Source organism: Aphelocoma coerulescens, chromosome 1A (genome assembly GCF_041296385.1).
Source record: "Aphelocoma coerulescens isolate FSJ_1873_10779 chromosome 1A, UR_Acoe_1.0, whole genome shotgun sequence".
In the NCBI taxonomy this organism is placed as follows: domain Eukaryota; kingdom Metazoa; phylum Chordata; class Aves; order Passeriformes; family Corvidae; genus Aphelocoma; species Aphelocoma coerulescens.
In genome coordinates, this window is record NC_091014.1 from 40824388 (window position 1) to 40840557 (window position 16170).

Genomic DNA, 16170 nt, shown 5'->3' on the forward strand with positions numbered 1-16170 from the left:
TATGAAGCCTTAAGATCTTTATTTCTAGAAAGTAGATTTTTAGTGTATTTCTAGTGGATTTAGAATGCCACTTGTAAGGATTTTTTCTGCCTAAGGCATTATTGCTCCATCTTTAAGAACAGACTGTGGGTCAGATCCAGGATGCATACACCCAGATGCTTAATATTATTGGTTTTTTACATTAGAACATATATTAGTTTTATATTTCTGTAATATAGATTGTGTTATACACTGTTATTCAGATTGCATTCTTATATGAACTGTAATGAAACCTCACTTTGTATCCAAATAAATAGACTGTGAACAATAACAAATAGAAAACCTTCAGCATAAAAGAACAGGTGATTTTATCTAACCTGCATTTTGCATTTGAAGTTCACATATGCCCTGAAGGAAAAATCTACTATGACTGCAGATCTCCTGTGCCTGGGTTGCCAGCAGCGGGTGTGAATTGTGGGATCTCTTGTGCGAACCTTGCCATGAACTTCTCCTGCGTCCCGTCACCACCCTGTGCAAGTGGCTGCATTTGCCCCCCTGGGTAAGTTTTGATGGAACAACTTGGAGCACAAGCCACGTACATATTTTCCACAGTTCAACTCTGCATATTTTTTTTGCTTTTTAAATACCAGTGGTATCACACCTCTAATTTTGAAACTATTGTTCTGTAAATTGTCGCAGACACACAGTAACAGCTAAAAGGCCATCAGCTATCCAGCTTGCTCCCAGTCCAATTGGCTGCTATTTGGGACTGTCTGGACAGGAGATGATTTCCACCACTTGCAGAGTATAGTTTATTTGAATGTGAAAGCAAACGTGACAAAAAATTTTGATGAAAACCATTTGTGCTCCTGCTTATTGCTGCCCAAGTCATTTTCTCACCTAAATTTCTACTCAGGCTTGCAAGGTTGATGCCCAGCCTGGGGCAGGGAGGGCAGGTTTCTGCCCTATTTCCCCTCATTCTTCTTTTTTTGTTTTCTCAGCTTGTATCTGGTGCCCAGAAACAGTCTGCTGAGATTGGCAGGGGTCAAACCCAAGCATAAAATCTACACACTTCTGTTGTAGTTTGTGTCAGGAGCAACCACCACTCACTCCCTCCATTCATTTCCATTCCCTCCCCTGACACCTCCTGTGGGCATTTGCAGATTGAGGAGTCAAATATGCTGTGCAAATTGCTGTAATTGCTGCCCATCTCAGGTGGAGTGCTCCCTTTTTTTCTCAACTTTCCTTTTAATTTCACTGTGTGTGTAGCCAGTGGTCTCTTGAGAGTGTATCAGTTGTGCACTGATCAGAGTATAAACGAGACCATCACCAGTCCCTTTCCAGCACCTTGTCATGTTCATAGATGACTAAGCACTGGTGGAGGTACAGATTTCATGCATAGCTATTTATGATTTCACTAGTTCTTGCCTGGTAATCTGTAGTCCTCCAAAACCTCTACCTCAACTGAGAATTTAGCTTTCAGAACCATTAGTGTTATAGGAATAAAAAAATATTTTTAACACAAAAAGTGCATGAATTTTTAGAAGTAATAAACTAGTAAATTTTTGCTGAAATATCACTATGAAATTTTTGCATGAAAATAAACTAGCAGTATTGACATGAAAGTTCATTTGAAAATTAGAAGAAATTAAAATAAAAGTTAAAAAACAGAGCTAAAGTCTTGCTCTCACAGTCATAGCATATCAAAGTCAGTATTACTTGATTGTTTTCTGAAATATAAATGATAACAGGAGTACAAACAAACCAATTTCTAAATTTCTGTCAAATGGTAGAGTAAAACACATGAATTATTTTTTATTACATAAGAGAATAAACACTCTTTTTGCTATTAGGTTGAAAAGTAAGGGTATAATATTTAGCACAGTTAGTAATGTCTTTGTTGTTAAATTGTACTTCATTATGCCTTTCAGGTTCATGGCTCCAGAAAGTGAGTATGGTTTTAGCTAAGAAGGGGACAGCTGTATTATCTTAAAAATTAGTTTCAGAAGGCCTCTTTTTTTATGCAAGAAAATGTTAAGCATATATCTCCTGCTATTAAATCTAAGTGGACAAGTAATTAAAAACTTGTTTTGAGATATTTTACTGTAATGTAGTTTTTAAAATACTGTTAAGTTGCCATTCTTCTCTTTGGTTCTCCTTTGTCACCTTATTTCTACCACTACCCATTGTTTGACTGAATGATCTAAGCTTTTGAGGTGGAATCCTGAATTCTCCTGAGTCTGGAAAGTTATTCTAGCATCCTGGGTACTTATGGTGCTTATAAAGTAGAGCAGTTTGTGCGTGGTATTGAAACCCTTTTCTTTGGAAACCCATAAAAGGATGAGCTCTAGTATGCAAAAAATGGTCTTCCTAAAGTAAAAATGGTTTACATTTTCTGTTGTTAAAGCTCTTGCACAATAGCTTTTCATTCTTTTAGTCAGTAGTTGAAGAGGTGATAAAAGAATTAGAAACACTGAAAGTCTCTGGTATACTTTAAAAATTGAATAATATAACAGCCCATGACAGTAAATGACACTAAATTCATCACCCAAAGATACAATGAAAGTCACCCTTACACTGAGCTAGAGATACGGAGCTAAACTGAGTTGCAGAAGCACAGAGTAGTATGGAAAAGGACCTCATGGGGCTAAGTTAATCTCCTACCTTTAGGCAGCACCAGCAATATCAATGTTATTCTTGGGAGACTTTTCGTTTCTATTGACAGAAACTAAGTACCATCCCAAGCCGTCTGTTCTGATGCTTTCCTATCCTTAAGAAGTTTTCTGAACACTTGACTCTTACTTAAAGCTGATTGCTGTTTAATGAACTAGTAATGGGCTGAAGAAAACTCTAAGCTGTATATTCAACTTCCAGTGAAACAATCTCAAGAGTGTACTTTGAGCCACACGTCATGATGACTCCAGGAGCTGCTCTTCTAAAGAGCAGCACCGGGAGTGTCAGCAACATTTTTTGTTGTAACTGCTGGACTCTGCCTAGCAGGCTGCTGCTCCCTGAGAGCTCAGCGAGGGTTTCCTAGGGCCATGCGATCAGTGGCATCCCGGAGTCCATTTGGGACAGCCCTGTGATCTGGCTCCGGCAGCCAGCAGCGTTACAACGCAGTGAATGGTAAAGAAGGCAGAGAAGGGTCTCTCATGAGGGTTTGAGATGGCTTTAATCCCATCTTATCCCCACGATGTTCAGAGGTAGAGAGACAACGTGGCCTGGGTGCGGGGTGATTTTGTCAGGGGCCCAGGGGGGGTCCCTGGGCGGGGTTGGGGTACAGGAGCAAATAGGGAGAAACCGAGGGAGTGGCAAAGGCTAGGGAGGGAACAGGGGAAACACAGAATCAGGGGGTTAATAGGCTACCACAAACTTTGTTATAAAAGTTAATATTGCTAAATAGGTGGAAATGAGATAGCAAAAATGTAGTTGGCCATATCTCTGGGTCACTTATTGATCTAATTAGATTTGACGCTTTTTGCATTAAATACCTGTTTTTCTTAACCTTGTTAGTTGTTTCAGCTTCCCTTGTGTAGGCAAGTAACCTCCACCACTGCGCTTCATAAAGTGTGCAACAGATGCCATAGGCCAGCTCACTGTTCTGCACTCAGAACAGGACAGGTGCTGTCTCTGCAGAGGAGCAGACACACCAGTCCAGCTGCTTTCCTGGCACAGCAGGACAAGAGAGCAGCAGAGAGGGAAGGGCAATCTGGCTGCCAGCTCAGCAGCTTGCATGGTACCCAGATGCTCTGCAGGTTTCGGAGAGAAATACCTACACTACCTACACTCCTGCATGGGAGCTGCTGCCCACACCAACATATCCCTTTCTAGATAGAAGGAGAGCTGCAGCAGTGAGCTTGGCAAGGTCTCCAGCTGTGCACAGTGGACATCATTTGATTTGGACAGCTTTTGCTGATGGAACAATTTTCCTTGGCTGGATGGAAGACTGGTTTGGTTGGCCTTGCTGGGGTTTCAACAATTCACTACACATTCAGTTATATTGATCTTCTTGTGGATCTACTCTTTCATCTTAATAATTCTTTTATTTTGAAGGATGGCTGAGCACAGAGGGAAATGTTATATTCCTGAAAGTTGCCCATGCACCTGGAAAGACAGGGAGTTTCTGTCAGGAGAAGTGATAGCTACTCCATGTTACACCTGGTGAGTTCATTTTGCATACTTTCAAATCATGTGGATCTAGACCCAAAGTGAAACTGATACAGAAAATGTGTTGAGTACTTTGAAAATAAAAACTATATATGCTTGTTTGTAGATAGTTACAGGACATAGCTTTTATTAGGCTTACTGATAGACTTGGATAAGTAGGAAGACTTTGGAGTGAGTGCCTTTTCAGATCTAAAAAGGAAAGTGAAGATATCCAAGTTAAAAAGCAGTCAAGAACAAATGCTTAATTCCACACATATTTGCTAGTCTCTGAAATGAAGACGTGACATTTTGCAGAATAGAATATCATGAAAGACAACCAAGGAGAAAAAGAGAGCTATTAAATGTATGACAGCAGTAAATAGTCTGTTTCTTTGAGAACTGGATGGTTTTCAGTGTAATTTACCAGTTACTATGAGTGACTGTATAGGGAGAACATGAGCAAATTGAAAAAAAATTCCATTAGAATTGAAAAATGAGCTAGCACCCAGCATATTTTTAAAGGAGATTTACCTGATTCATATGGGCACAAAACAGTTCTTCATCCATGCTAATTTGCTAGCCAAAATATCTATGTTCAGTTAAGTGTGTATTTAATAATGAAAAAAAATTGGCATGGCAGGTTTTAATCAGTTAAAAACTGCACTGGCAAATCAACTGAGCATTTACACGTACACAAAGCAAAAATAGAGGATGCCAGTACTACTTTCATACAAGTTTGTGTAAGCCACTGAATGTAGCTGACAGGAAAAATAATCTTGCAAAATATCAGTGTTAATTTCTTAAACTCATTCCATATATGTCTGATACCCTGAAATCTTACAGGTAGCACTTGAAGTATTTTCCTTCGAAAATTTGCAGACCTTTATTAAAATTTAGAAAAAATAGACGATTGATGTCTTATGAAGGAGCATGTTGTGGCATTGGGCCTTATTTATATTGGAGGCAGTGATGGAAATATTTGCATAAGCCATGCAAAGTTTGAGATTTTGCATTTATTTTTAATGCATTTTTATTGTACATATGGGCTGATGGCAAAATGTTCAACACTTTTTTGCCATGGCATCACGAGTATCTTCAGAAGTGATCCACAGTATAGCTCTCTGTTTCAAGGTCTGAGAATTTTATTCCATTAATGAATTTCTATATGAGTTGAAATAATGACCACAAGAAAGCATTTTCTTGAAAATATAATGACTGCCATTACGAGGAGATACTGATTTTTAGTTTTCCTTGCAGTGTTTGTCGGAGAGGCGTCTTCAACTGCACCAGTTACCCCTGTCCTGCTGTGTGCACCATCTATGGAGACCGACACTATTACACCTTTGATGGACTGGAGTATGATTATGTCAGTGACTGCCAAACTTACCTGCTAAAGGTAAGAGGATTGGTCATAAGTTTTCTTGTGTCCATGAGGCAACAAATATTTTGAACATCAAGAGTTTAGCTATAGAAACAAACATTAAGAAAGCAGATGTAGAACAGATGTGAAAGAAGAATCTGTAAATGACATTTTGTCCTCATCTGTTTGAAAATGGTACCTGGGCATGTTCTTGCATATCATGTGGTTTTGAGAAAAAGAAAAATCAATGTTTTCTGGTTTAGCTTAACCATGCTTTTGTCACAATGAACAAAGAATATCACTATAGAAACTGCTAGAACTAGGTATAAGGTATAGATTTATTCAATAATTATCTATAAGCCCTTCTTGGCCTAGGGCTAATGATGAGCTCAGGCTGCTTGAAATTCTTCTTGAACATTATCTGCATCAGATCTGGTTTGTATGTGTATAATAATATCAAACACAATGATTTCATAATTCAACAATGAAATCATTCATTGAAATTGTCTGGCATCTACATGCTAATGTTCCTCATAGCACACATTTAGAGTATATTGCTAGCTTTTTGTTTAAAAATACCATTACTGACATTAAAAAATATACTCTTTTTCTAAAACCACTATTGTTTATTACAATTGTTGCTATTTTAAGACTGTCTTCTCAGTAATATGTTTAGAAGAATACTTATTTTCCTGACTGTCTAACCTTAAGAATAAAGCATAGTTTCTCAACAAGAACTACTGCAAATAGTTTATTTCAAGTATGCTTTAGTAGAGTATTTGCAGCTGTGAAATAAAATACATTGGTTCCAGATTTTTGAGTGTGTTTAAAAAGAAAATATATTTGAAAAAGATAATAATACCTCATAGGAAACTCCTGGCATGTATCATATATGATAAAAGAGCTCTTATTCTTAGACATATGTGAACCTTTGTACAAGCCTTCCTCCTTTAAGATGCAAAAAATACGGGTTACTTTACCTGTAATGATGATGTGGAAAGGTGGGTTGTAATTTCTTAATTCTTGTGCCATTCATTAAGAGAGGTTTGTAAAACAAATCTATGCTGCTTTTTCAAACTTCAGTATGATACTGTAATGTTTGGCTTTTACAATCAAATATCACCTGTCACTCTGCTTTGTAAGAAAGAACCTATCTGGAAGCAAACCATGGGGAGCATTTGGTGTCCGAGAATAAAGCTGACAGCCAGAAAATAAGGCAGGTGGCACACTGCCAATGGGCCATTCTTCAGGTGAACATGACACAAATAATGAAAATGCTGCCTACATAGATCTGCTTTTCAGAGTTCTCAGACTTTTTCCAGCTTTTCAAGCTTTATTTTTTTCCCAAACTCATTTAAGGTGAGAAACTATGCCTAATTTGTTCACAATTTTTCTTTCTTTAGTGTATGGAAAGCTTTCATGATCTATATTGAGGGATGCTTTTGTACAAATTAGGCACTGCATAATTACGTCTGTAACAGAAGATATATCTGTGGGTTATTTTTGTCTGGGAAATGTTTAGAGAATTTTTAAGAGGAAAAAAAAAAAGAAAAAGAAACAAAGGATGAGATTGTATGGCAGATGCCCCAGAGTTTTGAGGGAACTTAAACACAGAACTGATGAACTATGTGATGGGCAACCCTGGAAGCAGAGGAATGGAAGATGGCAGGATAACCAAATATTTTAAAAGGACTTAATGGCTGAATTTGAAAGGAACAGACCAATATGTCTGACTTATATATGAAGGAACTTAATAGAAATTTTAATAAAGAGAAATTGCAATGGGGGAAGAGTTGAACCACCCCCCCTTTTTTTTTTTAATAAAAGAAATTCAGGCATGATTAATTTTCTGAGTTATTCTGTGAATGCAATAAATATATGGATAAGGGTAATCAAGTTAATATGTGTGTATTTTAGCTCAAAGACTTTTTGAGAAAGATTTCAAAAAATATATTTTCAAAACTACTCTCACATAGGATGAGAATGAGTATTCTTTGAGACATGAATTTGCAAAATCACAGAATGGGTCAGGTTGGAAAGAACCACAGTGGGTCATCTGGTCCAACCTCCCTGCTCAGGCAGGGTCATTCCAGAGCACATGGCACAGGATTGTGTCCAGACACTTCTTCATTATCTCCACAACCTCTCTGGGCAATCTGTTCCAGTGCTCGGTCACCTGCACAGTAAAGAGGTTCTTCCTTATGTTAAGCAGAACTTCCTGTGCATCTCTTTCTGCCCATAGCCTCCTGTTGCTTGGCTGGGAAGAGCCTGGCTCCATCTTCTTGACACCCTCACTTCATATATTTATAAACTTTGATGAGGTCTCCTCTTAGTCGCCTCTTCAGGAGGCTGAACAGGCCTAGCTTCCTCAGCCTTTCCTTGTAAGAGAGACACTCCAGTCCCTTCATCATCTTTGTTGCCCTCTGCTGAGCTAATTACAAATCAGAGGTTAAAGCACAGGAATAAGTGATCTTTTTTTTTAGAAGGGAGAAATCCTGGTGAAATCCCCCATGGATCCATGCTGAGACCTGCCCTCAGCATCAGAAACAGTTTTGAAAAGGTGATGTGAGGATTGAGGTTGAGTATTCTGATGATAAAAATTCAGTTCAACAATGAACAAATGCAAATCAATGAACAGAACCACCCCCGCCCCGAACCCCCCGGTAACAGCATTACCGTGAAGGTAGGCACTAAATTAGCTACTATTATGCAGGAATGGTATTATATGTGAGAAAAATAAATGAAAATCATGTAATGGACATCTTCATAGTGGCAGCCTGAGTGATAACCCAGTGTCATCCATTCTCCAGTTTCACACATGCTTTTATTTGCATGTACGCAGTTACACTACACTTGTACCACATACTGATGTGGTTAAGCTGCATTATATATGCAGACACGATAGCATGATGAGGCTGCTCTTGTTTGAAGTATTCTTTTTTGTTCCTAGAGCAGAAGTTGCCATGTCTCTCTGTCTCTGTATAATCCTCTTCCCCTATATTGTGGCATTTTTAATACTAGTATCCAAGTAACACAAGTCTACCTTGAGCTAATATTTGTTGAGAAGGTATGCAAGAGAGTCCTGTCTCTTATAGCCCATTATCCACATAGAGAAGCCAAATGAAAGGTGGAAAAGTATGTATACAAAAGCAAAATTTTAAATTCCTTACCTAACATTTTGGCAGGTACAGCTATCCAAGGCACTAGCACCTAAATCATGCTACCTGTTTTATAAACCACTTTCTTTTTTTTTAGCACAATCACAGAATCACAGAATGATTTGGGTTGGAAGGGACCTTTAAAGGTCTTCTAGTCCAACGCCCCTGCCATGGGGATGTGTGTGCTGTGCTTCAAGTTTCCTACCTGTAAGGTATCACAGATCATAGATTTGATAGCTGCTAATACACGTGCCATTGATTTAATGCTAATTTGCAGTGCTGTTGCGAGGCTGATTTTTATGGATAATGTGAAATGCTCACCAGATACCTGAAACTGAAGCAGCCGAATTGGCTGTAGTATTGTATATACAACACTGTAATAAGTTTGTCCTTTCCCTTTTATCTTTAATCTTTTATCTTTTAACCTTTTTTATGTAAGCAGTGGACCACTTCGTTTCTACTAACAGAAATACCCTAAAGGTGTTGTAGCAGGGCAATAAGGGAAGTTATAGCTGCAATCAGTTTGTTGGCATATGAGGTCTTCCCAGATAGAGAACTGTGCAAGAATTATGTTCTGAATCCATCGTCCCCAGAGGCATGATAATGTGCTGTTCCCATCCACGTTACCAGCCTTCACCGTTTGATTTGGCTGTTGGCCTCCCTAAATCCGATCTGTTTGAACAACTCTTTAATTTGTCATCATATTGCACTGTACCAAACAGAGAACTCATCCTTACCTTTTATTATGTTTTTAATAAGGAGCCCTTGTGCTTTTGTGGGAGGAAAATCAAGTATAAGCTTACAGCCAATTATGAAACTTGTTTTCAGCATCAGTGTCCCCTGTCTGGCCTTTTTGTTTAAGGTGACAGTAAGTGTATGAAAAAGCCCTTTATAACTATATAGTTCCACAGATATATCCATTGGGCAGAAAATGACAGGAAATATTTAGAGCAGCAATTAAGAAAATTAGGGCAGTAAAGTCTCATGATTTGATAGCTTCACCTTTATTAAGGATTGGGAGTTACATTACATGCTGAGATGTAAAGTCCCTGTATAGATAAATGACATTCACAGAGAAGACTTCAATATTTACTTTTATCATTTTAAAATTGCAGTAATTTCAAAGGAAAAAAAAATCTTTGCAGACCAACTCGTTTATCAGTGTAGATCATGTAGACACTTCATTTTGCTAATCAAAATATGAATGATAAAGTCAAACAGTTTCTTACTTAAAAATATTTAAGTATCTTTTTTTCTTCCATTTTCTTGCTTATTGTCTTATTTTATTGTCTTTGATGATGCTACATTCTTCCTCCAAGAAAAGGGATTATTTTTCTGGCAAACTTTTTACTAGTTGCCATCTGTTTCTTCCACTTACCTATTTCATAGACTTCTGCTTTTATAGTAAAATTGATGTCTTTCTATGACAAGTGTTGGCCTTTTTCTCTCTTTGTGGTGGTTTTTAGTCCTGCAGCTCAGCATTTTCATTAAGGCTTGTAGGGTCAGTGCACTTGGAGCCCCTCAGACATGTTCTGTTCTGTGAAGAAGATAATTTTTCCTCAGAAAAAATATTATCAGAAAAATCAATCGTAATATTTCTCAGAAAAAATATTTTATCTGCTTTGGGGCAGACTTCAAGCAAGAGTTTAGAGGGATAAATTACCCATCAGAATATTCTCAAATGAGAAGGAGTTCTGTTGCAATGCTCATCTGCCTTTTAAAAAACACTCCAAACTCCCAACTGAAGTATTTCTGCTAACTTTAGTAGGTTGTCAAGGAGTTCCTAAAGCACAGAAAAGGATGGACTCTTTCGTTCCTATATCCTGAAAGATGAAGGTCAGCATAACTAAGTTCTTATCCTCAAGTATTCCTATTTAATAGATTAGTATTAACTTCAAAATATGCAATGAAAATATTTTCTCTTCTTTTCACCTGCCATTGGGGGTTTGAGCATTTTAAAGTCACCATTTTAAGCTTTTTTGATGTAATCATGAAAGCTCTTTTAAAGCCAAAGTTGGAGGATTATGAAAGCAACAACCATTTGAGCCATTTGATCAAATAATTGAACCATTATGCCAATTAGAAGTGCAGATGTAACTCTTTTGGGTCAGGAGACATTACATGAGAGACCATTTGTTAAATTCATTTAACAAAACATGCATCATCTCAGGAACCACTACTACAGTTTCCCAAATGATTCTGCTGTTGCTGACATGTCCCGAGAGCTAGATACCTGGACTGCCCTGGGGAGAAGAGCCAGGGAACTCTTTTCTTGCATTCCCCTTCTTTTGTAACTTGAAGCAAGTTCAAAGCTCTTAGTTAATAATACTTTTTATTAGAGTGCTTAATACAGAGCTTGGCTGATGTACTGATAATCTTTTAGCCATTACTTGCTGATATATTTATCTTGACTGGTAAATTTTTTACATGATGACTGGGCATAAGCTGGAGCAATCGCACAGAAAGCAGCAATTTTCAATTACTCATTTGACACATCTGAGGAGTCAGAAGTAGCATTTATCCTATTCTCCCTTATTGAATATCTGTAATATTTTGTGCAGCTTTTTTTCAACATCATTTGTGCCAGGCAGCCAGACTGTAGATCCGTGAAATTTGCAAATCTGTAGAATTAAATATTTTCTATGGTCTCTCTCATTATTTATTTCTTGTATTGTTTGTAAAAGAATACATTTTAAAAATAATTATTTGTAAAATAAATACATTCTTCTTGCTGTTAGTCACCCTACAGTGGATTGAAGCCGCAGGTGCATGGTTAATCAACGTTGTCGAGCTGACTATTCACAGTTAAGAGAAATAGTTTCTTTTAACAGATTTTGAAGATTTAATGGGAAAATAAATAATGTTGAATTTGAAATTACAAATGTTTAAAATTGGACACCAGACTCTAAAAGTAATTTCCATTTTTTCAGGGAATAAAGCAGTACATGGGGTTTCAATCAGAATACCTTTAATTTTTTAATTAACATATTTAATCCTCAAGTCACATTCTAGCATGTAGTTTCATGAGTAAATGATGTACCAAAATATTTCCACCTAAAACACTTGTCAAATTATTTATAGCAGCAGTAACTGCAAAAGTGTAGAAATAATGATGTGTTGCGTGAAAATTTGTGTCCAAAAAAGAGGGAGACTACATTTCAGTGAAAACACTGTTTACTGTGAATAGTTTGCCCTGCTCTAGTTGCAAAGAATACCAACAGTTTGCTTTTCATCAGTCCCATGATTTCAGATGAAACCTTTCTGGATGCCCTCTTTTTTTCTGAGTCTCTGGAAGATCTGTAAGGGTCAATAGCAAGCTCCCTCTGGGAGACATCCCTTTCCATCTTGTCTTCAGCCGTACCTGTTTTTCTATTTGTTCTATTCCTTCTGCGAGCAAAAGATCTGATTACATTTGGCAATGGATTTATGCTCTGGTTCCATTTTCTTCAGATCAATGATTTCAGACTCAATTACCTCCACATGCCTTTCCGCCTCCACCACCTGATTCTCCAGACCATTAAATTATGCAGTGAATGAATCACTTTTATTCTCCAACAAAGGAAAGATTTCTTTCAATTTGTGCAGATTAGCATGGAGGGCTTCCAGAAAAGGCTTGGGGAAACGTTTCTTACCATGAGAATGGCGATTTGGAGATTGTGTATGCATAGTGTGATTCAAAATTTGGATTCTCTTTCTGAGAACTTTGCCATTTAGTGACCTTTTGCCTTGAATTTCTGATTTTGGGTTAGTGTTCATCACCCAACAGCCCTTTGGCTATACTGACTCCAAAATGTTGTATTGTTGTCTGAAAAGGCAGTTCACTGTAAGAACGACTGCCTGAGTTGAAGCCCCTCTGGTGGGTACAGCTTCAGGGACTGTTGATCCAGCACAGTACAGGATGAGGAAAACCCAGCATGATTTGCTGCTGTTTCAGAGCTGTGGTGGCAGCAGTAACCCCCAGCCCTTCTCTGTGTTTGAAGGGGTGGGATGCTCGGGCCAGTCACCTGGAGGTGCTGCTTAGCAGTTTATGGCCTCTGACCCTGGGTGTTGGTGAGCTATGAGAACTGTGAATTAAATTTACTCTGATTTAGGTTAGGATATGAGTTGTTGGTTTGTTTTTTTTTTTTTTTCTGAATGTATAAAAACTAAACTTCAGCAGTGTAAATGAACATGCTTAACATTTTTATTTTGAAAAACATAAAAGCTTTGTGCACATACCAGCTTTCTAGTTCCTGCAATCATGTGCTGGAGCTCTGGTCCTTTATTTCCTGTTGCACTTTATCATTACCACCAACAGTGATAAAATATTAACATTTATAATGCACTTATTAATAAAACAAGACTAACAGGTCTCATATAAATGCATATAAATACATGCTTAGATATTAAAACTAACACCACCAACTCTGCTGCTGATTCGTAATTCAGAATAGTTCATGTTGCAGAATGTGTCACTTGGAAACAAATATTCAGATGTTCCCAAATCTTCAGTCTGCAGAAGGTCTCACTTTTAATTAGAAAGGGATTGCAGTAATATGACCTGTGCAAAAGCTAAATCTGGTACATGAGCAGGCAAAGTCAAGTAAATGAAACAAAAGGAAATCTGCTTTAAAAGATTTTTTCTCAAACCTTTTAATATAGTTCTCTTAAAAAAATCAAAACTTTTTCAGTGATCTCTCTCTAGTGTTTTCAAAATTAAGAAACACTGAGGTAGAACAAGGTTCTATTTTAAGTAGATAAAATATTCATGGTCATGTGTTTTCATTATTATCTGTATATTTTAAGTATTCAGACTTTATTGTTGCAAACCTTCAGAAGACACAACAGCTCTATGTTGCAGTAAAATCTGCTAGAAAAAAACCCAATGTATAAAGAAAATATATCATGATATGTTTTTCCTATTGCTTGTATATATATGTATGTATACATAATTGTAATGCATCTTTTTGGAGTTTTTGAGAGTTTATTCTGCCTGAGATGTATCCTTTTCAGAAGTCACTTTTAAAGAAATAGGAAAGAGTTATCATGGATGCATTAGCAAACATCTGGAAGTTGTTTGGGGATGAGTCAGAAGATAGAATAATCTCAGTCTTCTTGAATTTTCATCAGTGAATCTACTCAGTCATGTTGCTCTCCTCCATTTCTACTCAACTGTGCTTCAAAGCTAGAAATAGATCATATCTTACAAGTGTACTGAAAGCTTCTTTGCCATATTTTGAGTGAAAATAATCTGCAGCCATGTAGAAGATGTGAAGGAAAATTAATGTGCAATTGCATGAGCAATTTAGCTCTCAGGTTCTTAGTTCCTAAATGGGTTTTTTGGTTCTTTTTTTTTAATAGCTGAATAAAAATCCATAACATCAGTGGAAAAAAAGTGCTACTACTATTCCTTTCCTCTCTTTTTTCTCCTGTGTAAGAGGATCACCCACTGGCTTTCCTATAACATTTTTCCCAACTTTCATGTGGATTTCTTCCCAAACTGAGACAGTGTGTTTCAGTGCCATCTGTTGACTCCAAGCAATATTGCTCAGTTGTTTTAATAGCTATGGGGAAGAACATTTGCTGATACAAATTAGTACAGGATGCAAAAACAGGGATCGAATAAAGTTACATGGACTGTGCATATAATTTTGAAAAGGTAAAGAAGAAATTAGTGCACCAGCAAAACAAAGGAAGCCTTTCAGTAAGAGATGGTTCTTCGTGTAAATTAAAATAATTTTTGCATAATTAATGTGTTTTCACTGATTATCTGGAGATCAGGTCCATAGTAAAATGGCACAGGAAACTAATAGAGCAAGAAGATGTTGATGCCAAGGCATTTGTCTGCTGTCCAAAATCACTTAAATATTTATGCCCAAAGAAATCTGGGCTATCAGTAAATCTGGGCTAAGATGTTTTACTTCTCCGAGATCAAGCTCACTAGAAGTAATTTTAAATGTTAAGTTCCTTCAGAAGAAACTCAGAGCCAATAAACCACGACCAAACAAATTCTTACTTTCCATAAAATCTCCTGAAATGTTAGATCTGAACAGAGCTAAGGAATCTCTCTAAAAATATGTAGGAAGGAGAAAGCGAATTCTACTTTTTAAACTATTGTATATTTTTTTCAGTATGTTTAGAGCTTTTTGCACTTCTTTTTTATGTCTATATGTGAAAACATCTAAAGCATCATTAAAGCAAAAGGAAGATAGACCTAATCTATCTCTATTCCATTCCCAGGATGTCCTCATATGCCTTTATGGCCACCCTAGTTTGCAATTTAGTGTATTGTAAGGAATAAACCAAAAATAAGGGGTAAATCAGTCTATTAAGAATGGAAAATAATGAGTCTTTACACTGAACAGTTAGAGAAATTTTAATGAAACTTTCAAAGAAATAGATACAGCCACTTTTCAATTGTCTTCTCCCAGGCTGCATTTTGACAATGTAAGCACACTACACAGCATTGTTAGTGGTTAAAAGGGATAGAAAATGTCTAATAGGATATTGAAATAGAAAGTTTCTAACAAAAATAAACTCTAGCATTCCCAAGCACTGCTAAAAAAAAAAACAACAAACAGAAAAAACCAGAAAAAGGAAAGCAGTGCTTTGCTTTTCTACTAGGAAGAAATATGGAAAAAAGTGCAGTGAAGTCTAGAAAAAGAATGTCCTGAGAAGTGGGACTGACAATGAGCTTTTGACTGACTGCCCAGAGCTGTGACTCTGTCTCTTCTGTTGCTTGGCAACTCCATGTTATCACAAAGAAACTGATATTAAGTTGGAACAGGCTGGATATGGTAATTTACGTGGGAAGATACTCTTGCAGTGGGAAAACCATTTTATTTCAAGCTTCTGTCAGCGTAAGTAGGTTTCACATGATGAACTGTAGTACATCCCCTGCTGGGTGCATTTTACCTAAAAAGGTAAAGAGTGACTCTGCCTTGGAAAGAGGCTGTGCAGAAAAAAAACAAAACCGAAAAAACCCTGACCTTGTTATTCATTAGACCTGCTCCTGGTATCTACTCAGGTATTTCTTCTAGTGGTAGTAACAAAAGCTTGTTTTCATATTTGTTTGGATTTAGTGCAGATTAGAGAGATGGAACTCGATCATTATCATTTATACCATCACATTCTCTAAGATCTCTTGAGATTTGCCTAAGACCTCACTGTCTTATATAAACATCAGATGATCCTCGCCTAATCTGAATAGTCCTTTCTTTTGCATTGGTATTAGTTAAGTGTTAAGTTTCAATTGCACTTTATTTCTTCTTTATTGAAAGAAGAGACTGCATGTGAAGCAGATACAGAATAATTTGAAGACTGTGATAGAAACTGTCTTTCAAGTTTGAATTTGTCTAGTACTGTATGGCTGGGAAAGGTGTCTATTGAGGTATATGGAGAGAATGGCAAGAGTATATATGTAAAGCAAATAATTTTGTGAAAGCTTAGAGCCATAAGAGACATGTAATGTATAATGGTATTTTTATGTTTGTGTTTAGGTCTCAGATTTAATTTGAAAAAGAGAAAGCACAGAAGATTCAGGATTTA

General features: G+C 37.0%; 1 protein-coding gene across 1 annotated transcript in view; it reads left to right on the plus strand.

The window, feature by feature from the left end:
* OTOGL (otogelin like) overlaps positions 1-16170 on the plus strand; it is a 95046-nt gene that overhangs the window by 30315 nt on the left and 48561 nt on the right. The window contains exons 23-25 of the mRNA XM_068999633.1: positions 376-538; positions 4033-4140; positions 5383-5521. Of these exons, the coding sequence (XP_068855734.1) occupies positions 376-538; positions 4033-4140; positions 5383-5521 (410 nt within the window). The remainder of the gene's footprint in view (positions 1-375; positions 539-4032; positions 4141-5382; positions 5522-16170) is intronic.